Source organism: Hippocampus bargibanti, linkage group LG05 (genome assembly GCF_051943395.1).
Source record: "Hippocampus bargibanti isolate YZ-2025 linkage group LG05, ASM5194339v1, whole genome shotgun sequence".
Classification (NCBI taxonomy): Eukaryota; Metazoa; Chordata; class Actinopteri; order Syngnathiformes; family Syngnathidae; genus Hippocampus; species Hippocampus bargibanti.
The window spans coordinates 18,140,380-18,165,272 of record NC_142738.1 but is presented as its reverse complement, the minus strand read 5'-3'; the positions used below and the strand labels follow the sequence as shown (position 1 = coordinate 18,165,272).

At 42.0% G+C, this 24,893-nt stretch overlaps 1 protein-coding gene across 4 annotated transcripts in view; it reads left to right on the top strand.

Annotated features, from left to right (window-relative positions):
• cecr2 (CECR2 histone acetyl-lysine reader) overlaps positions 1-15,396 on the top strand; it is a 45,853-nt gene extending 30,457 nt beyond the window's left edge. For all 4 annotated transcript variants that reach the window (XM_088997067.1, XM_088997069.1, XM_088997068.1 and 1 more), the window contains 12 exons: positions 4,952-5,035; positions 5,189-5,339; positions 6,622-6,751; positions 6,829-6,866; positions 6,941-7,032; positions 7,113-7,239; positions 8,052-8,401; positions 8,482-8,613; positions 9,868-10,648; positions 11,329-13,195; positions 14,179-14,221; positions 14,666-15,396. In XM_088997067.1, coding sequence (XP_088853193.1) covers positions 4,952-5,035; positions 5,189-5,339; positions 6,622-6,751; positions 6,829-6,866; positions 6,941-7,032; positions 7,113-7,239; positions 8,052-8,401; positions 8,482-8,613; positions 9,868-10,648; positions 11,329-13,195; positions 14,179-14,221; positions 14,666-14,671 — 3,801 coding nt within the window. In that variant the 3' untranslated portion in view covers positions 14,672-15,396. The remainder of the gene's footprint in view (positions 1-4,951; positions 5,036-5,188; positions 5,340-6,621; positions 6,752-6,828; positions 6,867-6,940; positions 7,033-7,112; positions 7,240-8,051; positions 8,402-8,481; positions 8,614-9,867; positions 10,649-11,328; positions 13,196-14,178; positions 14,222-14,665) is intronic.
• Positions 15,397-24,893: the final 9,497 nt, after the last annotated feature.

Below are 24,893 nucleotides of genomic sequence, written 5' to 3'. Positions count from 1 at the left end.
TCATATCACAAAGAGGGTACAGCAAGTGCTGAAGAATGAATGACTGTCTTTATGTTGTCATTATTTATTTAGTTTTGTTTTTTTTACTTCAAGATGGCGCAGCGAGAGTGCATTTTGTTTTTGTACTTCTTTCTTTCCTCTTCCTTTCATAACTTTGCTGCTGTGAAGTGTAAATTTCTCCACTGCAAGACGAATAAAGGTACATCCAATCCAATCTCAGTGTGCTGGATTTGGGATGGAACCCTCCAATCATGGTTAGGGGCTTTCGGGTCTTAACATCATTTGTCTGAATCTCTTTTTTTGGCCACTTTATATATATACTTTATATATATGTACATATGTATATGTGTGTGTGTGTGTGTGTGTGTATATATATGTACAAAAAAAAAAAAAATCCTCGTCTCACCCACCATGGGTGGTGTCTGTCCCCATTTCAGCTCGGGTCCTCTACCAGAGGCCAGGAAGCTTGAGGGTTCTGCGCAGTATCCGTGCTGTTCCCAGCACTGCGCTTTTCTGGACCGAGATATCCGATGTTGTTCCCGGGATCTGTTGCAACCACTCGTCGAGTTTGGGGGTCACTGCCCCAAGTGCTCCGACCACCACAGGCACGACTGTCACCTTTACCTTCCAGGCTCTCTCCAGCTCCTCTCTGAGCCCTTGGTATTTCTCGATTTTCTCATGTTCCTTCTTTCTGATGTTCCCATCACTCGGGACCGCTACATCCACGACAACGGCTTTCCTTCCCCCTTTATCTATGACCACGATATCTGGTTGGTTGGCCATTACCATCTTGTCAGTCTGTATCTGGAAGTCCCACAGGATTTTTGCTCGGTCATTCTCCACCACCTTGGGAGGTGTTTCCCATTTTGACCTTGGGGTTTCCAGTCCATACTCCGCACAGATGTTTCGGTAGACTATGCCAGCCACCTGGTTATGGCGCTCCATGTAGGCTTTCCCTGCCAGCATCTTACACCCTGCAGTTACGTGTTGGATTGTCTCAGGTGCCTCTTTGCACAACCTACACCTTGGGTCTTGTCTGGTGTGGTATATCCTTGCCTCTATGGCTCTGGTGTTCAGGGCCTGTTCTTGGGCAGCCAGGATGAGTGCCTCTGTGCTGTCCTTTAGGCCAGCCCTCTCTAGCCACTGATAGGACTTCTTGAGATCAGCCACTTCTGCTATGGTTCGGTGGTACATCCCGTGTAGGGGCTTTTCCTCCCATGATTGTCCCTCTTCCAGCACCTCATCCTCTGTTCCCCATTGACTGAGACATTCTCTGAGTACATCATCCGTTGGAGCCTTCTCTTTGATGTATTCATGGAGCTTGGATGTTTCATCCTGGACAGTGGCTCTCACACTCACTAGTCCCCGGCCTCCTTCCTTACGGCTTGTGTACAGTCTCAGGGTGCTGGACTTGGGATGGAACCCTCCGTGCATGGTGAGGAGTTTTCGGGTCTTAACATCCGTGGTCTGAATCTCTTCCTTTGGCCACCTTATTATTCCTGCAGGGTATCTGATCACTGGCAGGGCATAGCTGTTTATTGCCCGGGTCTTGTTCTTGCCATTGAGCTGGCTTCTGAGGACTTGCCTCACCCGCTGGAGGTATTTGGTCGTAGCCGCTTTCCTTGTTGCTAATTCGAGGTTGCCATTGGCCTGTGGTATACCGAGGTACTTGTAGCTGTTTTCAATGTCTGCTATTGTTCCTTCAGTGAGTGAGACCCCTTCAGTGTGAACTACCTTGCCCCTCTTAGTCACCATCCGACTACATTTCTCCAGCCCGAATGACATTCCGATATCACTGCTGTAGATCCTGGTTGTGTGGATCAGGGAGTCTATGTCCCTTTCGCTCTTAGCATACAGCTTGATATCATCCATGTAGAGGAGGTGACTGATCGTAGCTCCATTTCTGAGGCGGTATCCATAGCCTGTCTTGGCGATTATCTGGCTGAGGGGGTTCAGTCCTATGCAGAACAGCAGTGGGGAGAGTGCATCACCTTGGTATATGCCACATTTGATGGACACTTGCGTTAGTGGCTTGCCATTGGCTTCAAGTGTGGTTTTCCACATCCTCATCGAGTTTGCAACGAAGGCTCTCAGGGTCCTGTTGACCTTATACAACTCCAAGCATTCATTGATCCATGTGTGTGGCATCGAGTCATATGCTTTCTTGTAATCAATCCAGGCTGTGCACAGGTTGGTATGTCGGGACCTGCAGTCTTGAGCGACTGTTCTGTCAACCAGCAGCTGATGTTTGGCACCTCTAGTATCTCTACTAATGCCTTTCTGTGCTTTGCTCATGTATTGATCCATGTGTCCACTTATCTTAGCCGCAATGATGCCTGACATGAGCTTCCATGTTGTGGAGAGACAGGTTATTGGCCGATAGTTGGAAGGAACTGCACCCTTTGAGGAATCCTTCATGATCAGGATTGTTCGCCCTTCGGTTAGCCATCCTGGGTGAGTCCCATCCATCAGCAGCTGGTTCATTTGTGCTGCTAGGCGCTCGTGGAGAGCTGTGAGTTTCTTTAGCCAGTAGGTGTGGACCATATCCGGGCCTGGTGCCGTCCAGTTTTTCATACCTGAGACTCTTCCTTGTATATCTGCCGCTGTGATGGTAACTGGGTTCTGTTCAGGGAGGTTGCTGTGCTCCTCTTTCAGAGTCACCAGCCATTGTGCACTGCTGTTATGTGCGCCCTCCTTCTCCCATATGCCTTTCCAGTATCTTTCAGTTTCCAGCCTTGGAGGGTCTGCTCTGCTGTTAGAACCCTGCCACTGAGCGTACACTTTCGCAGGTTGTGTTGCGAACAGCCTGTTTATTCTTCTGGCCTCATTCTCTTTCGTGTACCTCTTTAGGCGACTGGCCAAGGCCTGGAGCCTTTGTTTGGCAGTTTCGAGTGCTTCAGGTATGGTTATCTGCATGTACCTCTTGGGTATTGGCCTTTTATTCACACCTCTCTGGGTCTCCGTCAATTGACTCACATCTTTCCGAGCCGCCTTGATCTTGGCCTCCAACCGTCTTTTCCATGGTGGGTAATGAATATCGTGGCTCTCATGGTTGCTCTTGTAGCCAAGCATGTCTAGGATCACTGATGCTGAAGTGTATATCAGCTCATTGGTTTCCGTGATCGTTCTGGTCGGGATCTTTCTCAGTGCTGCATTCACAGTTTCCATGAGACTTTCAGGTGGTACTTCACATAGCCGTTGTAATCGGTGCCTTCGTTGCCCAGTTTTCATTCTTGCCATGATCTTATCTCTCAGGTCATTTGCTGCCTCGCTCAGCATTTCATTTATTGGGGCTGGCTTCCCAATCTCATTATTCATTGGGGCTTGCCTCCCAATCTCTGGTTGAACCTCTTCCTGTGATGTGGCAGCCTGGGGCCCTTCACCTCGGAATTTGTGTTGTATCTCATCAATCTCAAGTTGTGATAGCAATTGCCGTTTGTGGATATTGGAACACTGAGCTACTAGTTGTTTCGTGGTCAACCGTGACTGTGGGTTTCGAAGTAACCATTCAGCCCCCATTCTCCGCATGTAACCCCTCTGACTAGGGTTGCTTGAGTAGTAGCATTCCAACAGAGCCATGTTATCGCATCTCGTCCATCTCCGCTTTGTTCCAGTAGCCCATTTTTCATCAGGGTGCTCTGGTTCCCCAGCACCTGACGCAGACCTTGTTTGGCCGGGCGACGTCTGAGCCGGCATGTCATTCCATTTATTGTCTCTCATCATTGTATGAGGTAGGCATTAGCGTGAAGGGTCTTGCCCAAGGACCCACACTTATGATGTCATTGTGTGCTCATTTTCTCTGCCACAAGTGAGATTCGAACCCTCGTCTCCCATATGCCAAACCGATGCCTTATCAACTGAGCTATCCAGCCGCCATATATATATATATATATATATATATATATATATATATATATATATATATATATATATATATATATATTAGAATATACAGTAAAGTCTCGTTATATATCGATATCGGATATATCGATAGTCCCGGTTATATCGATACTATTCCTATGCACGCACGGAGAAAATTACATGCAAACAGGGTCGGATATATCGATAGTCCTGTTTATATCGATAATTTTTCGGACTGCCTTGAATATCCATATAACGAGACTTTACTGTGTATATATATATATAGAATAACGAGAATATATATATATATATATATATATATATATATATATATATATATATATATATATATATATATATATATATATATATATATATATATATTAGAATATCTTGTTTTCTATCCTTTCACTCCCACCCCAACCCCATCCCTCTTCAATTGCTGCTGTGGACTGCAAATTTCCCCATTGCGGGACGAATAAAGGTATTCTGATTCTGATATATATATATGTATGTATATATATATATATATATATATATATATATATATATATATATATATGTGTGTGTGTGTGTGTGTGTGTGTGTGTGTGTGTGTGTGTGTGTGTGTGTGTGTGTGTGTGTGTGTGTGTGTGTGTGTGTGTGTACATATGTACATGTGTGTATATGTGTGTATACATCTGTACATGTGTGTGTGTATACATCTGTATATGTGTGTGTATACATCTGTATGTGTATATATATATATATATATAGAGGGAGAGAGAGAGATAGATATGGCCGATACTACCAGTAAGACTTTAGTTCGCTGAAGAAGCATCTTGAATAACAAGCGAAACGTCCGACACCTTCAAAGAAGTACAGATGACTGCTGAAGAAACCTTTTCATCGATGGACCACTCCTGTACGACTGAGAGCTTGCACAGACGTATTAGGCTGTAATGTCATCCATTATCTGCATTTTTTTTTCCAATGACATACTAGATTACAGTAAAAACATTCTCATTCGTTTCGGCGGTTGTATATTGCTTTAATCATAAATGTATGCATTATGCCTCAGTCTAATCTTGAACTTTAATGCTTGTTTCAGGAGCGTGAGCAAAAGCTGAAGCTTGATGATCCGACGCCATTCGCTGCATCTCAGTGTTTCTCTGAAAAACATGGGAACCACGAGGTGCAGGCATAGCTGATGGTTTTTATTTTTTGTCTGCAACAGTAATGGAGTAGTATCCATTTGTGAAATTGTTGTCATGTTTTGGTGTATTTCCACTTGCAAATAGAGCAACCGTGTCTGTCAGGATCTGATGTTCCTGTTCGTTGTATTCAGGATAAGGTGAATGCCACAGCTGAGTTTGAGAAGAAAAATGATGATGAGCTAGACAGGCAGGTCTTGCTGGCAGAGCAGAGACGAGAAGAAGAAAGTCTTGAACAGGAACGACGCCAGCGAGAGAAAATGGAGAAGCTCAAAGCTGTGGAGGGTATGATGATAGGAACAAACAAAGTGCAAAACTACAGTTTCCCAAGTTTCTATGTAAAATGGTTTCCAGTTCTGTTAATGTACTTTTGGAACCTGCGAAATTAGTCTTAATTTTAATGAACCTCGATTCCAAACATAAACATGAAGCAAATTTGAAACAGTGATTTCACATTCTTTCATCAGCGATGATATGCGCAACAAATAGATAAAATACACCCTTCTTGCTGACTTCATCTGTCCAGCTCTCCCTTTTAGTTTGTCTATCCGTTCATTAATCTTCCGAACCGCTTATTCATCACTAGGCTTGTGGGGGCTGCTGGAGCCTATCCCAGCTAACGTCAGGCAGTAGGCAGGGGACAACCTGAATTGGTTGCTGGCCAATCGCAGGGCACACAGAAACGAACAACCATTTGTGCTCGGTTCAATTTGGAGTGTTCAATCAACCTGCCATGCATGTTTTTGGAATGTGGGAGGAAGCCGTGGAACCCTAGGAAAACCCACGCAGGCCTGGCGAGAACATGCAAACTTCACACAGTATGGCTTGAGCGGGGATTGAACCAAAAACCTCTGCTTTGTGAAGTTGACATGCTAACCTCTTGACTGCCGGGCCGTCTAGTTTGTCTATTCTAAAATCTGCCAAAACAGGAAAATTTGTAACATTGAGCTGGACGGTGTGATGCACTTGACTAGAACAGACAAGATTCAGCACCATAATCAATCTGGTCCTCTCCGTCATCTGTCAAGCGTTAATGAACTGCTGATTGTGTTCCAGTTGAGCTCTATTAATGTATTCTAGATGAAGTGCTAGACCAGGACTGTTACATATGGATTACACATGTGAAATCCTCCTTTGAACATCTTTAATCCACACAATAGAATGCCGACAATCCTTTGATGTTGAAGGGAAGTCACATTACATGTGCACTCTCAGATCTGAACTTTGCTTGAGACAACTTCACAATTGTTCCTCTTCCATCTGGGTTCCATTAGGTGTAATGTCCAAAATATTTACCCTCTTCGCAACCTAGATTTCAGCATGAAAACTTAATCTTAAAAAGCCAAAGGCGAAATGTGTTTGCTTTTCCCCTGCTAGTGTTATTTGTCTCTGATAGACCCGATGTTGTGAGCGCTCTCGCACTCTTACTCTCTCTCTTGCCACTATGCTGATTGTTTTTCTCTTGTTGTCACGTTCTTATTCTCTCTTTCATTCTGTCCCCTTCTCTCTCTCCCTCATTATCTCTCTCTCTCCCTATCCCCTTCTCCCCTCTCTATTTGTTTCCCAGAACGGGCTAGGAGACGGAAGATGCGAGAGGAAAAGGCTTATCTGTTGTCTGAAGGAAAATATCTCCCACCAGAACTTCTGAATTTAGAGCCTTCTTCACCTGTATTCAGAACACGGGCTGCTAAAGATTTGTATGAGGCTTTTATAAATTTACAAATGAATAATTTGCATGGAAGTTGTTTGTTAAAAACATTGTGTTGTATTTCAGCTATGACATGGAAGATGACTACACCGGTTTATACAAAGGTATACTTCAGAGAAAAAATGCTAAATGTTATTATTATGTCATTTAGTCATCTTGGTCTCTACTCTATTCCAAGTGCTGGAAGCCTTAAAGGCTCATAAAGATGCATGGCCTTTCTTGGAACCTGTGGATGACTCCTATGCTCCCAATTACCATGACATAATCCAGGTACAAAAACAACGTAATGACGAATTGATGGTGGAACCTGTAAGTTTTTCAAAAATGATTCTTGTCCCCTGTCTCCTCAGACTCCCATGGACCTGTCCACCATTGAGAGGAAACTCAATGATGGAGAGTATCTTGCAAAGGATGAGTTTATTTCTGACGTGAAGCTCATTTTTAAAAACTGCATTGAGTACAATGGTGAAGATAGTGGTAAATGAAAACATCTACTCACACACCAACACCATGTTATGCATGACGGCACAAAAGGAGAATTGATGTACTCAATGTTGAAATGGGGCTAAGAGCTAGAGCAGCCTTGTCAGTGATTAATGAGGAATGACTGAGCAGTGCTTCAATGCTCAGGAGTAACTGAGCCCTGCGGTGCCAGAGAAACATTCCAGCCCCAAATACCCCCCACCCCCGCGACCTCCCTTCGACAGCTAACCATTCTATGGAATACTTCCCCGAGGGATGGGGGTAAATGGGAGTGGTGATGTTGGACCCCGGTAGTGGAGAGCTTGGGAGGAACAGGGGTCAACAGATGCCCTCTGATCTATTGCAATGATCAGCACTGGCCTGAAAGCATTTTAAATGCAAAAGAATCAGAGTGCTGTTGTATATTTTTGTTTAGTGATCAGACATTTAATTTACAAGCGCCTTTCTGAACACCAAACGACACTTTACAATTAAAAGTACAATACGACTGTAAAGTGTCCTTGAAAGGTGCTTATAAATTAAATGTATTATTATTATTATTACACAGAACAATAAAACCATAAATAACGTGATAAATAATAAAATAGCTGATTAAACTAGACCATGGATGCAATTTTAAACAGATGAGTTTTAAGGTGGAATTTTGTTTGTAAAGATAAAAGGTTATGGTTCGGCTGAATGGGCTACATGCCTCAGTTTTGTTTGAGTCTTGGTTGTGAAGACAATTAAGATACATTTTTAACAAGAATTAATTTTGTCATGAATGTTTAGTTTATCCATGTCTTTTGCATCTGCTTCCCTTCCAGAATATACTGTGATGGCAGAGTCTCTTGAGCGCTGTTTTAACCGAGCCCAGTCAAAACACTTTCCATCAGAAGAGGGTGACACCGATGAAGAATTTTACATCAGCAAAGAAGACAAAGAGCGCAAGGAGAAAAAGCGAAATCGAAATAGTAAACATTTGGGACCTGAAAATTTAGTCAAAGCCACCGAGGTCCAGCGTAAACAAAGTGTGCAGGGAGGCAAAGGCCAGAGGTTGTTGGAGGCCCAGGTTAGCAAGCCAGTGCGACCTCTTACGCAGACTCATTGGAGCTTTCCTTCGAACCAGCAACACCGACATGGAGACATCAGGGGCATGTACCACCCAGCGCAACGGGTATATTTTCCATTCATCACAATAGTTAATTTGGAATGTTTACAAAGTCTGCGATTTTAATTTCTTTTTCATCTGGCCAGTTACATCGTCCTCGTGGGCCACACATGTACACTCACAATATGGGCATGGATCCTCGTTTTGCCTACCCGGGTCACATTCCAAGGCACGGAGATCCCAGCTTGAATCGTTTGCCCCACAACTTTAGTATGCAGGTACAAAATCTTGTCAACTTATGTTTTGGGGAAAATGGTCTGAAGGGGGACGTATTTTGGAGGCAGGGGTGTTTTTCAGATTAAATGTATATTTTATAGTACTGCTATATCAAATTTAAATATACCTGTATATGTATAGGCCGATTGAACAACGAAAGATACTTTAATTGCTGACACCCGTAATGACAATAGCTGCAGTTGATTAATCAATGATGTAAAATTGTAAATGAATGAAAAATCTGCTTTCACAATAAATAAATAATTTGCATATTTTCTGACATTATGGGCAAAGCAAATTAGTGCATGATAAACCAGAAGCAAGGATTTTAAGAAAATGTAAAAATATGCCAATTGGTGAGCAGCTGTTGAATGTAGTGGTGTCTGGGAATCATACAGAAAAGGCTTACCTAAATAATTGAGGTCACTTTTCAAATAAATAATTTTTTGCTTAGTTAACGACCAATTATAAAAATAATGCAATATGAAGTTTTTATTTTGTAAATTCACAAATGGGATTATGAAAATAAAATAGTTGTGGCTGACTAGAATTTTAGCTTTGCTGGCTATTTTAAAAGATTGATGATACCAGTGGAAATGTGGTCCTATTTTAGGAATAGGATCGCAGCAAAAAGTGAAAATAATGTTTTTGGCAGAATGTGATGTCTCTCAACTCAACTGTATTTATAGAGCACTTTCAAACAGACAGAGCTGCCTGCAAAGTGCTGTCCATGGACAACCATCATATACAAGTAATAAAATAGTCACAAAGTTAGTAAAAAGCACCAGGGAGTAAAACTAAGATCAAGTCTGAGTCATGCTGAGTCAAATGCCAAAGAGTAGAAGTGAGTGTTGAGGCAGGTTTTAAAGATGGGCAGTGAGGGCGCTTGCTGAATGTTCAGTGGCAGGTCATTCCAGAGCGAGGGACCAGCAACTTAAAAATCTTGATCCCCTCTCAGCCTCAGTTTAGTTCTTGGTGCTTCCAAAAATGTTCAGCAGACCTGCGGCGCCGGGAAGGTGTGTTGGGGTGGATGAGCTTGGCAAGGTAAGTAGGAGCAAGGCCGTTTAAAGATTTGAACACTAATAATAAGACCTTGAAAAGAACTCTAAAATGTATAAGGAACTTAGATTTTCAAAGCTGATGAGTATTTTAAAACAAGCAGCGAGCAAAAATAACAGGTATTCACTGACTAATTGGTTCAACATCTCACATATAGGTTATTTTAACTCCTGTTCTCATTTTGATTTTACTTTCAGCATCACATGAACCATAGGTATCCACTGAGCCCCAATGGTAACCACACTCGTCATCAGCAGCAGCACCCATTTATGGGTCCAACTCATGGCCCATCTCTGGGACCACGTCCAATGGCCCTTCAAATTAGGCCTCCTCCTGAAGCCAGCATATACCCATCCCACTACTGTCCAGAGAGACACACGATGCACCCGATGGGAAACCAGTTATCAGGGCCTCAACAGCACAATTACACAGCCTTGAGGTCTCCTGGTATGGGACTGGCTAACATTTGGACTACTTTGAATCACCAGCGTCTAGAGAGGCCGAGTGGAATGCACATGCAAGACCCTAGTGTGGTCAACCAGCACAATTTGAGTTATGGAGGGGAACAACCTCCAATCGGACACAAACCTTGGCCGGAAGCTGTTGGATATCCCCATCCTCTTCCTACTGCACAATACCAAGTTTCTACAGCGGCTGTCAGCTCCGCTGGCCCTGTGCAGCAACGACCCCCCCTAACTTATTCAGACTCTTCCACCAAGACGCGGTTAGCCTCCATGTTAGAAAGTCCAGAAATGCTCGCTCTACAGCAGCTGTCAGCCTTCTCAAGACCTCCTGCTGGTTCCCCCCATCAGAATATGGGCCATTTTCAACAGTCCAAGTCCCCCTCAGGGATTGGCAGCATCCCAACTCATCCCTCACAGCAGCACCCCCCAGTCCCTGTGATTCAGCTGCAGTGTCCCGCTGGAGACAATGGACCAGACACCCAGTCTTCCTCACAGACAGGCGTTCAGCACAAAGGTAGATCTATCTTAATTTTTTTGTTTGTGTGATTGATTTTTTTGTTCTGCTTCTGGTGACCCAAAAACAATCTAATTATTATTATAGGCAATTATTTGTATCATGCCATCATCAAGGCATCATTGTATGTCACATATTCCCTATCCCGTTGAAATTCTTTGTTACTGGAAAATCTACATTCAATATTCATTAGCTCAATGAAACGCCTTAGTGTTTTCTTTTAGATTACAAAACTCAATGGCATGCTGTAATGTTTGTTCAGTCAAAGGGAATTAATTCTATCAAAATATGTTTAGTGTCTTGCAATAATCCTGCCATTGTTGATAAATATATATATATATACGTATATTTTGCATAATATACGTGTTCTGGAAAAGTAAGGCAAAACTGGATCTCACATTGAACTTTTGTGGGTTTTTGTTAAGTGGGTTTAGATTTGACATTAGATGAGCGCTATTTTGCAAATCTCTGCTTTGTCTTCCTCAACTCACATTAAGTATATAATATATTAAATCCCGTTTCATAAATTGTTTCATTAAGTTTCCGGTACTTACGTAATGAATTAAATAATCGTTTTTTGGTAGACAAATACCCTCTGTATTGTAGACTAGATTGTAGTTATAATCTACAATGAGGTATTTCTGATTATGTTGGTCCATTTCATTTTTTGTTTTTGTCAGGCACATCGGAAAACAAAGCGAATGTAAAAGACATTTCCAGTGAGCCTTCTTCATCAGACCACTGTGGCCGAGTCAACAAAGTACACCCATCCATACCAAACTCCACTCAACACCGCAGTGAGCCAGCAGAAGTATTGCGCAGCCCTCAAGGACCTCAGGAAAATGTGTCTGGACATGAACTGTCAGGGAGTGGAGCAGAATGTGTTGTGGAAGAAGAAGGTAGTCAATTTCAGAATGATGGATCCACTTCTGTGTCCTTGCACTTCCATGTGAGAAATAAGAATTCAGAGAATCCTTATCCACCTGACACTGCTCAGCATGCCGAGAGCAGTCCTCTCCAGAGGCACTGTGCATCATCATCATCATCATTGAATACCACATCTGAAAGCAGTTCACCACACATGCTAATTACACATCAGCATATTGAGCAGAATGTCCGAAAACAGCACCAGCAACGTTCAGGCCAAGAAACTCAAAATCGGCCAGCTCTTAAATACCATCAGAACTCTCCTCCACAGATGAGCCTGAACACAACACAACTGCAGACTCCACCTGTCACCCAAAGCACTCAGAGCAACTCTATGCATGACATGTCACATGGTGCCTCAAAGAGAGTCCAACCTCTCACCTCTATGCCCCCCAGCCATCCTACTCCACACTTACACTCCCAGCCAAGCCCAACAGAGCATGGCGCTCAAACACCAAGCAAGCCCGCAAGTGAGCGAGAAGCAGAAGGTCCAGCGGCAATGAAATTTGGATCTTCTAATACTGCTTATAAACAACAGCAGGGGTTCAGTCCAAACAGTCATCAAACCCACATGGTGAGTAGTAACCCAGGTGTGCAATCAGAAAGAGGGCCAGTACCTGCCCACAACACTGCCATGCCTCCTCATTCCCAAGCCCAGGTAAATGGAGACATAGCTTCATACAGCACAGAGAACGTACCACAAACACAGTTTAGCCAGGAAAGCATGAGCAGACCCATTTCTCATTCTACTCACCACTCTTATCACAACCAGACCCTCAACCCCATCCACAGTACCCCAGACCAGTCCAGATACCACCAGCAACATAGAACTGCCTATTCATTTCACATGCCTGGCCCTCAGCACCTTCATGCCCACATCAACGCGTACCCGCCACAGCAATTCCAGCAGGAACAGTATTACACCCGACCGCAGGCCCATACATTGGCAAATCATAGAGGGGGTTATCATTCAGACGTTTGGCAGCAATCTCAGCAGCCCATGGTGCCTTCTACCTACCTGCCCACACCAACTGCCAAAGGAAACAATCAGATCAATGATGGTCGTGTGTCACCAATAGGCTGTGATCTCTCCACTTCTGTCAGTTTGTTGTCACCAAAAGCTGGGTCAGTCTCTGGAGGCTTAGAGGAGAGGAAATGGGAAAGCAGAAACAGTGGTCGTGATAGCCCAGCAAAGCGTAGTCGTACAAAGGGGAGCTTGGAGCAACCTGAAAGTCCAAAGGAAATCCTGGATCTTGATAGCCACAATGCCGCTGCCCGCCGTCAAAACAACCACCCAATCTCCTCCAATACACACATTCCACCTAGTATCATGTATGACACTCGCACAATGCACCCGGCAATGCATCCAGACGGTGCACCTCCATGTCACAGCAGAGTTGGGAATGCAGTCCTATACGCTACACCTCCCTACACAGATCCGGGACGATATGGTGTACAGAAACCACACTCACACCTAATGGAAGCTCTCCAGCAACCCCAGCAGTTGCCCATCTCCCCTGGTCAGATGCGCATGGCCATGTACCCTCATTCTGGTGGCCACTTTCAAAGCGTGATGATTCAGCAGAGAGGCTTGGCATCTGAACACCTCCTACACCCAGGGTAAAAAGGTTTTCCTATTTTTTTCCCTCTTCCTCATTAAAAGCCAAATCTTGAGGCCCTTCTTGTTTTGCTTGTGATGTCTCATCATCTCAGTCTTAAAGGACAACCGACGTCTCCGGACAAGTTGTGTCCATAATTTGTAAAATGGCTTCAAATGACTTCTACTGAGCGTATTTTACAAAGATTCCCCCCCATATAGCTATACTTTACGTTTTAAGACTCGCGCTGAATATTCCGGAAGTCTTGTTTTTGAGTTGGTGACGAGTCTGTACGTGACGTCACTGAAGGAATGCCCCTGACCGAAAAAAAGGACACATTGTAGCAGTCCTTCCATCACATCGATGCATTTTGCTGTGCTTGTTTGGTCTGAAAACGTCATGTTGCTCAAAAAGAGCCAGAAGAGGGCGACCAAGCTCCATATAGGGAATTTATCAGCCTGTGGAAACGGGCTGATTAATTCGTCACAGGGAGCTTGGTCGCCATTTCTTTTCTGGGACGCTACATTCCAGTCCAGATACCTCAAAATGACCGGAAGGACTTCTTTAATCAATTGCAAACATGTATACTTTCCTCTTCAGAACTATTTGAATCATATTCATAACTGGATGTGTAACAAGAAAGCATATTCTCAGAATCTTAAGCCATTGTTTTGATTCTCCAGCAATGCAAGATGTCTTGGCGTGACGTCACAAACTGGGGGTGGGACTTTCTGAAAATGCCCAATTCGCAGATAATTTTTTTTGCAGATTTTGCACACTTTAAGTCATTTTTATTGGTGTTTGGCATTTGAATAAAAATATCATACTGCGGTGTTGGGTATTTTAGATGCTATAAAACATTTTTCTGATGTCAGTTCAGAAACAAAAAAGTGACGTTGGTTGTTCTTTAAATATTTATGAGACTCTACAAGCTATAAATGTGATTAATGCTGTCCAAATGATGAGTGTAAATCTGACAAGTTATGCGTGCGCGGTGTGTCACAGGCAACCAGTGATGACAACACCTGGCGGCTCAAGCACCAAGCAAGTAAGTGTGATGCGGGTGATGTGGTTCTCATGTAACATTGTACATTGTACCCCCACTCGGCAGCATGAATCTGAATATTTATAGTACTCATGATGAAAATTAAAGAACGCAAGTGTAAAAACACACTCTGCAACTGTCCACCCTTTTCCATCGGGAAAAAAAGGCACTCCTGGATGTAACTGCAATGAAACCAGGGAGAAGGGACAGTTATTTTTTTGATGATGGGATGGATAGACATTTTAGAGGCTGGTGTAAAATGATTAGGAAAGACTATACATGATCACTTTTTGTAGATGATAAAACCGTATGAAAATAATTTTGTCCCACATTACCTCCACCGACACCCACCAATATTTTTATTACAATGAGTTTGTGATATTGACGCACCTCCACATTTGACATATTTAGCTTAATAACCATATTTTTTCTTCTAACTTCTTTCAGGCATGATACACCCACCTGGAAGGTGGCCGGGTTGAAGATTTTCACCATAAAGTGTACATCAACCTGTTCAATTTTGTTACCTTGGCTTCCGGTTTTCATTGGACTTGAAAGTCCTGCCAGAAAACTCTGAATACTAAATTGTTCTGAGGCCGTGTGAACAAAATTGATTATATTGCGGCCCTTTACAAGTATTGATGTTCAGAAACCGCTGTACAATTAAACTTGGATCTTCCATGAAACTCATTTTACCACTGGACTGCCCTTTCCACTGTGAACAATCGCAATATGCAGAGAGAGGGGGCAAGCCTTTTTGTCATTGTGCCGTTATCTACTGACACCATTTTTTTAAACTCAGGTACTGTAAAGAAAGAAGCAAAGGTTACAGTGAGACTGTCCTTGGCCAAGACAATTTACAACTGCGGTCGTCTTGGTTGATTTTTTTTGAATGTATGAGTGAGTGTTTAGATAAGCACAGTAGCTGTGAATGAGCAGAAAATACAGTCTAGTTAAATAACTATTCTAATTATTTCTACCAACTTCTTATCCATTTCGACCTTGACTCTGAGTTTTGTCAATCCTCAACAAAAGACGCTATACTGGAACGTCTTTTACTGGTAATGTTGATTTTGGCAAACCTTTATGGACTGGTGAAGATAATGCTGGTTGTACCAATTTGTGCCCCGCTCTATTCTGCACTATAATTTGTTAAAGAATAAACCTCCTGAAACCGAGTGGCCTTGGAAAGTCTTTATTTTTAATAAATGCTTGTACATGCACGAATAAATGCAAATCTATTAGCCCCACCCCTTTATTGATTAGATTCATCTGTAATGAAGGGAATATTTTCAAGAGGCATGTCCTGCCCATTATGTTAACAGAGTAAACGCAAACTGAACATCTCGTAAGATTTGACGGGCCACTCAGTCTACATCTGTGTAGGCTCTCAGTCATACAGGAGTGGTTCATCGATGAAACGGTTTCTTCAGCAGTCATCTGTACTTCTTTGAAGTCATTTGTACTTCTTTGAAGTACAGATGACGGCTGAAGAAACCTTTTCACTCAGTCTCCAGTAGATGTGAAGATCAGTCTTGGCCTTCTGCATTTGCTTCTGCAATTTGCTTCCTCTTCTCAGGGATCACACTTTATACGGGTATTTTTCGCCATTGTTTTGAAAGGCGTACAGTTTAAGGAAACCTTTTCTAAAAAAATTGTGGTAAACTGATCTCAGTTTCATGTGAGCAGTTTCACTTTCAAAGAGGCTGTTTTCATGAAGTCACTGGAAGTGAATATGAATTGCTTATTTCTCTTTTGGGTTTATTTGATATCACACTTGCTTAATTTGTTTAGGAAGTATTCAATCTCATATATATTACACCTCTGAGTCGCCACCCTTTTTTCTATCTCTGCAATTAGATCCGAAAACAAGCAACAAAGACTATAGTATGTGAAGTTGTGGGTGGTGGTGTCTTAAAGTGTATAATACATGAATGTTTATATCTTCGTGTGAGTGTCTGTTGTGCAGAATTGATGCCAGATATCTGTGGGCTTGTGTGTGTGCGTGTAAGTCCTTTCCATTAGTGAAACCAATTTAGATGAGAAATATATTTATTTGCTATTTTCCATGTTTTTGGTACATGTTTATACTTGTTTTAATATAAATGTGCTCATTTCACATTGAGAAAATTACCTGTCTGTTTAATTTTGAATGCTGTTTTAAGGTGTTTTTTTTACTTGAATGTCCATTTGGGAAATGGACTGGAGTATTTTCAATATGTAAATTTCTTAGAAATAAACAGCTTTTCTCAATGTGTAGTGTTTTGTAGTGATCACAATAATACACTGTCCTTGCAGTCATTATTTTTTTCAGAAATACCAATATCTCGATATTTACATACAAAACGTCAAAACGAAAATACCCAAAACACGCAGTATGATATTTTTAGTCAAATGTAAAACGCCAATAAAAATGACTTAAAGTGTGCTGAAACTGCAAAAAATTTAAACCGCAAGTGGCCATTTTCAGAAGGTCCCGCCCCCTTGTTCGTGGTGTCACCCCAAGATGTCTTGCCTTGCTCGAGAATTAAAACAATGGCTTCAGATTCGGAGAATATGCTTTGTTGTTACTCATCCAGTTATGAATATGATTCAAATAGTTCTGAAGAGGAAAGCATACATGTTTGCAATCGATTAAATAATGTATTCCGTGCCACTTTGAGGTATCTGGGGGTGGGAAATGTAGCGCCAAAAAGAGGTAGAAGATGGCGACAAATCTCCGTGTAAGGAATTTTGACACCCCTGCCTTAGAGACGGACGCCCCCGCCCCTTCGTAAGCTTAGCACCAATATCTTCATCGGACGTGCAAGAAAATCCCGAACAGCTTCTCATATTCCCTTAAGTAATAGAGTAACTGGATTGCAGGTGTTGCATATTTTGTAGTCATGTTGAACTAAATTTGTCTCTTTAGGGCAGGGCTCACCAAACTTTTTCCTGTGAGGGCCACATAACTTTTCCCTTCTGTGATGGGGGTCAGTTTGTAACAGAAAAAGTGTGACGATCGTAGGGGAGCTTAAAAAAATGTGTTTTCCAGAAAGCTACACATAACCAAATAACCCTTTCCAGGTTCTTTACAGAAAAAAGTCAGGAAACAAATAATAAGACTTTTAATGAAATAAATAATAACTAAATAAGCCTCTCTGAGGTCTTCACGGAAAAAAATCAAGAAATAACACTATGAATTAAATAACTAAATAAGTTGCTGTGTTCATAGAAAAACAGGAAATAAATAACACTATATATGAAATAAATAACTAAATAACTCTCTCTGTGTTCTTCATAGAAAAAAAGCCATGGAACATTAACTTTCTGTTGTGCCATGCACAATCTTAACAGATGCAAGTTCAGCTCAGTTGTCAGAGCAGAATCTCTCTGACACATATGAGCAGTCTCTTAAAGTTCGTGTGTTGCTTCCTTATAATCCTTTAAGTTCCAGTAGGCTTGTAGACACCGCTGTTTGCAGATGTCTCTCATCAACTTCCCTGTGAAAACCACAAAGGAAGCAGGTTGAGAAAGTGAACTAAGTGATACAGCACCTACACAGCACGATACATTTCACTACCAGTATGGCTGTAAAGATGGATTTTATCCCAATAGATTTTATTATGATTATATTTGTTCATGCTCAGAATGACTCAAGTCAGAAAAGTGAGCTTACCGATGTATGTTCATCAGTGTGAACTGTGGATCTGCATCTGGCTGGTGAGAAGTTGAATATCAGGTTCCATTCTAGTTACAGCCAGTCTCAAGCACTGATGCTAATGTTCTTCAGTCAATCTTGATCTCATCGGAGGTTTCAGCAGTTTCATGCAAGAAAAGGTTTTCTCGCAGATATACGTGCTGCCAAAAACTGTGGACATTTTCATTGTGTGTTTTTTGATGTTTGGATATGTTTCATTTGGGATAGCGGCTTAGAAGTCAATGAGACTGTTGGGCTTGAATGCGTCTTTCATAACATCACAATTCTGTAACTCAGGTCCAACTTCTCCATGGTTTGGTACACTTGGTCAAAAGTATCCTCCCCCTGTGTAGTCCCTTTGAGACTTTGGTGGGCTGGCAGCTCCTCGCATATTTCAGAGTTTGCGCTAACTCCACAAATAAAAATGAGCAGTTGCGCTGTGTCTTGCACGTCCGTGCTCCCATCCAGTGCTAATGAAAAAAGTCGCATTCTTTCGTCTTCTGCTGCAGCTGGGCATATACATTCGTCCCGATTTCTTCACCGCGTCTGGTGATTGTATTCGCCAACAGACCTACGGCATTATATGCATCTTTCTTCTCGGGACACAACTCCTCCGTGACAGCTTACCGCTTCTTGCTATCAGCTTAGCAACCCAAGAGCTGGCCCGAACGGATGCCTTCTTCAGCAGAGCTTGGCGTACAAATGTATTCTGCTGAGATAGTAGTCCACTTTTCGCTTTGAAAGTTTGTCTGCTCGTATTCTGCCTTCCAAGCTAATTATTCTACATACTGTTTTCTTGATGTTATATTATATCCATTTGGTTATGCTCCTTTCAGTGTTGTAGTTTTAGGTCAGAGTTTTTAATTCAATCAGAATTCAGCTAGTTTGTGTCGCCAGGCTGTATGAAATCTGACCGATGCCTTCAGAATCAACAGTGAGGGCGTCTGTGCGCTGTACATGAATGGGCACAAGTAGTTGATATACAGTTGCGATAGCCAATCAGATCACGAGTTGGCACAGTGAGGCCAGCTAGAGGGCCTCGCGTTGAACATGACGTACGCGTCCTGTGATTGGATACTCACTTTACCTCAGCCCTCAGCGGAGGCAGAGCTATGCAAATCAACCAAGATGACAACAGATCAGACCCGGAAACTTTAGCAGAAAAAACAAGTATATCTACTCGCTTTTTTAACCCGCAATGGCTGAAGGAGAGGACAACTCAGATTTGGTAGCAGATATACTTGCAAGGCCATTCTCAAGACGGACCTTTCAGGAGAAGCTAGACCTTGTGAGAGGAGGCCGGCCGACCCCCGAGCTAGCTAACCTGTCCCAGGCGGGGAAAGGGTTTCAGCACTGGCCTCCATGTCGATAGAAAAGGATTTATTGTTGGAACTGAAACGCACAGACAAACTGCACAATGAAGTCTTCTTCAGGAAAAAAAGGAGAATGGATTTTGTATTTAAATAAGTGTTTTGGAGTGCAAACATTTTTATTTACTTATTTTTTCACTTTTAACATGTTTTTGAAATGTTATTTCATTCATATTAAATCAATGGTAAATAAATGAAATGACAAATCTACAAAAAAAAATGAAAAAAAATATTGCTCTTCTGCAGTGTGTAAATAATGTGCATTGGCGCAGCTGTGTGATTGTAGTGGAAGTACTCAGAGACTTGTGTGTGTCACGGTTTGCGAGGTTTTGATGGCGGGTGCGGATCCCAAAAAGCAGGCAGGAGGGAGCAGGAGGTTGTTTGACAAATTGTATTAAAATAAAGTCAGCAGGAACAAAATGTAAAACATCAAAATCATCTGAATGGAAAAAATACAAAGTAGCAAAAAAAGACCAAAAGTAAAAGTCCGCCAAGGTTAAAGAAACACATGCACAGCATGCAACAAACATGCAGCAAACAATGAACCGACACCGGATGGTCGTGCCGGGTGTCCTTTTAAGTGTCAGTGATTAAAACGACCAGCACCTGCGAGGCTGCAGGCAGGGCTGACGTCGCTACCCGTTGGTCGCCAATCTGATCGGGACGACCAGCACCTGTGCAAGTGCAGGCGGGGCCGACAGCGCCCCCCGTTGGCCGCCAACCAGATCATGACAGTGTGATTGTTTCGCTGTCGCATGTAGGCCTATTCTCAAGAACAAATGAAAAAGATTTGTTTACTTTTATTTTCAACAAATCGTTTTGTGAACGTCTTGTTGTTTTTCTTATATTAAACTGACATTTTGTAATTTAGCGTAAAATCTTGTTAAAGATTGCATATTCTTGGTGGACTTCATAAAACTTTGTGGACAAATGATTTTAAATGTCCTTTTATTTTTAAGTATTTGCAGTATCACGTATAGTGACAAGTTCTAATTGCTGATGCAGATTTATTGATGTGTAATTGCTCCGGAAAATATCCTGTGTTGTAGACGATTAAGGTGATGCCACGCCCAGTACTGCGTGCGTGTGATTTGTAAATGATATCTCCAGCCGTTGTCATAAATTATGGTATTCCGAGGGATATTTGTTCAAGTCGGACTAAGCAGGACTTCACTGAAGGCCTAGGTGTGAAATGCACGGACCGCCACTGGTATTGAACATAAAAATAATCATTTGTCCACTGCAGGTTAAATACCCTGCATTCTGAATCATTTTTTCTCTTCCCTAACCTTTTCGCCATTATTCCATTCACTCTTTGACAGGAAGGTTTACAAGAGAAAACGGGTCTGGGACCAAATAGCGCGCCAAATTGAGCGCACCTGAATGTACTACCGGACTCCCCTCCAATCCTCATACGTCACTTCCTTGTGTCGCGTCGCATTGTGACCGACTCATTTAGCGTTCTCTTGTGAGCAGGCTTGTTTGTATTGTTCAATCACGATTATAAACAACGTAGATTGATTACATTGATTAAAATGGGAACAGATAATGATCGAAAACCGACCTTTGACTTGTAAAAGGATTTTTTATTTTTCTGGAGGCCAAATAGGAAAAAAAATCTGATAGCATCTCTGGTATTGTCCAGGGGGCCGGGCCAAATGTGCTGAGCCGGGCCGTAGTTTGGTGACCACTGCTTTAGGGGATTGCCAGCTGTAAAACAAGGCAACTGATCAGAATCAGAGTCTTTATTGGCTGAGTATGTAGAACACAATAATTTGTCTCCATAAGACCATGCTGCACAAATATCATCAAACAAGGATATGACATACTGTAAGTATCAAATGCCATTTCATAGTGTAAGTAGAGGTGCCCCCATGTAATATAATTAACAATTACTTCACCCACAACTGCATTGCTAAAGTTAGGTTGGTGGTTTTTTTAATTAATAGTGTTTAATTAATAGTGTTTTTTAAGTAATAGTGTCATAGTGTTGGCTTCTTCAGCGAACTAAAGTCTTACTGGTAAGGCCCTATATATATATATATATATATATATATATATATATATATATATATATATATATATATATATATATATATATATATCCCTACTGTCCAGACATGGCGGTGCCGGACTCTGCTATGATAGGTCCCCTCCCTCAGGATGGGGGGAGCAGAGGACTATTCCCTGCAGCTCCACTGATTGCTCCTATTGTCCTGACTAACGACTGGCCTGATTGCCCCACTTGCTCCGGTATCACCTCATCAGCATTACTAATCCTATGTAGCCTGTTGTACGAATGATCCAAATTGAACCTCACACCACCATATCGGTTTAGTGAAGGATTATGAAAATCGCTTCTTTTACTCCCCTTTCAAACCATCTGTTCTTTGGCAAAGATTTTAACCTCATTGTCGTCAAATGAGTGGTTGCTAGCTTTTACGTGCATGTGTACTGCCGATTGAGGCCCACTAGTATTATCCCTGTGATGTTGATAGTCTTTTTTTGAGAATTTGTTTAGTCTCCCCAATGTATTGCTCTTTACAATTTTCATTCTTACAATGTATTGAATAAACTACATTACTTTGTTTTTCATTTGGCAGCCTATCTTTTGGATGCACAAATTTTTGCCTTAAAGTGTTTATCGGTTTGAAATAAGTAGGAATTTTGTGTTGCCAAAGGACTCTGCTGCTACTGCTACTTAATTGAAGTGAATAAATTATCATTTTCGGGCTATTATATGAAACAGCACCCCCTACGACCCTAATGAGGAATAAGCGGTACGGATATTGGGTGGATGTAGAGTACATCCATCCAATATCCGTCCGACCCATCACTACATCATGTAGTGATGGGTCCAGCGACACTGAGGCGTCGATGCCTGCGCCGAGCTTCCAGGGCAAACCCCGTGTCGGTGCGCGTACCGCTTTAAGAAAGTCATGTGACCACTACCGGAACCACTTGCTATGGGAATCGGCGCGTTCTTTATGACGTCATCGTGAACCTTTTGGAGAATACGTCGTCACTGCGTTGAAAGAAATATACCGAAATACCCACTGTAGACTATTTATAAACTACAACTTCGGGAGGTTCATATTGTATTCAATGTTCGGTAAAAAAAAAAAAGAATAGCAAGTTTTCCCCCTCTTTCTGGATTCTGTTCTCCGTCGCCGATTAATGATGTTGCAGGACGTAATTAGGCCTTCTAGTAACGTCAGCAAAGTGATCTTAGTTAGCAGTGGGACGGGGACTTGACGCAGTGTGTTGGTTTTCAGCACGGAAATCAAGTTTGGATCATATTTAATATTCAAGTTCACGTTCCAATATATTCTGAATGAACTGGTCGCTCAATATAACGTGATTTAAAAAAAGTGTAAATCTGCGTAGGTTAAATGTTTGAACGCAAACTCGTACAGGGTTCCTCGTTATTATTGGTTTATGGCGTTAAATGGTTTAAAAAAGTACTATGAAATGTTTATTTTTATTTATGTATTTGTTTATTTACCTATTCACCAATGTATATTCATTTATTTCTTTATTTAACTATTTATCTATTTGTTTATTTATGTATTTATCTATTTATTTTCAGGACTACGTACCCTGCAAAGATGAGAAGGTTTCTTCAGCCGTCATCTGTACAATTTTGAAGGTTTCGGACGTTTCGCCTCCTATCCAAGAGGCTTCGTCAGCGAACTAAAGTCTGACTGGTCGTATCGGCCCTATTTATATATCCCTAATGTCCAGGCATGGCGGCGCCGGACACAGCTATGATAGGTCACTACTCTCAGGTTGGGGGGAGCAGAGGACCCCTCCCTGTGGCCCCACTGATTGTTCCTACATTCCTGACTAACGACTGGCCTATTAAATTGTACAGATGACGGCTGAAGAAACCTTCTCATCGATGGACCACTCCTGTACGACTGAGAGCTTACACAGACGTACCCTGCAAAGATTAAAATGTGTGTTGACAGATCAGTGTCAGATGACCCTGTCAAATGTTTCATGCAAGTCCACCAGGTGTCAGTATTCAGCAACAGTATTCAGCAACACGTGTCAACACGGTTTCAATACAATGTGTCACTGTGTCGAAACGATACAGGATGCCTCATCTACCCATCATTTGATGGATGGATAAATGAATTGCCATGGCAAAACCAACACAATACATGTTAGTGGACCCATTAGAAATGAGTAGTACACTGTGCTCAGTGTGCCACGTCCGATGACCTTCACACTGTTTTTAATACAGACGACATTGTCTCAGGTAAAATAACAGGCAGTGGGCTGAAAGACCAATTTTGATTGGATGACACTAACCTACAGTATGTGGCCGTTACTGTCGAAACAGGTAAAAACTCCCTTTTGAATAAACCCACTCGGTCATTAGCTCAAAGTTAATGACCACCAAATAAAATGGCAAAAAGAAAAAAAGATGATGAGTATTGTACACTTCAGATTGAATTAGACCAAAGGATTTGTGGAGGACAGGTTCTGTCATGATTCTAATTTATATTTGAAACAATATCGATGAAACGGTCGAATGTCAGTGGCACTTTGACACACCCCATGCTACGTTCACATCAATATACTCTGCGAGCGATAGCAAAGAGCAACCATGCAAGCTATTGAGCAGTGTGCATGCTTGCAAGCAGTAACTTCGCGTATGGACCCGGCAAACTGACTTTCATTCCGATAGTTTGGCTGGATTTTTTACCAATCACGAGGAACGGAAAACCATTCACATTAATGGTGAGTATGATCACAAAATTATTTTAAAGAATACATTCTAACATTTTGTGAACTCATGAACTGCCATTCACAAATTTATTCGAGAATTGAAAATATGACGTAGAGCGCCATTCCCGAATTTGTTCGGGTTTTGTTTTTTCTTGTTTGAGTGCAGATAAAGCGCTGGCAGTTTTTTCCCTTCCAGAGGGGAGCAGCATTTCCTTTTTTTTCCTGTTAGTGCTTTGTTCCAGCTTCAGCATTTGTTCAAGTGCTATATAAACCAATATGTATGTACTGTATTGCATTGTATTTTGGACAGCCATCCTCATTTCAAGATCATATAACTCCAGACCCATATAATTTAGGAATTAACTCTTTTTTTCTGACGAAAGAAGAGTCAAAGGTTTCTTACGCTGCATTGAATGTTTATGTAGTCAGCACACACGACTGAATGTGGAGACATGTTGGGTCTAACTGAAAAACATTTCCAAATATTTTGCTTTAATGGCTCTCTTCGTCAAAAGTTACCGACCCCTGCTGTACCCTGATCTTCTTCTTCTTCTCCTTTCGGCTTTTGCCTTCAAGGGGTCGCCACAGCAAATCAGTGTCCTCCACCTTTAGAGGTTTGATCTGCATGTTTGTTTTGGCCAAGCTTTTACGTCGGATGCCCTTCCTGACACAACCCTCTGTTTTTATCCGGGCTTGGGACCGTGTTTCTGGGTTCGATGGGGACAAATGCAACCAGATTATGAATTAAGCAAATAGGCTGATGTACAAGAAACCAACCATTGTCGAAGTGTTCGACAAATAGCAAATCAACAAACCTAAAATAACTCCCGATCGTACAATTTCCCCGGTTCATTTTTTGGCCATATGGACTTTGTTTACGTGATACCCG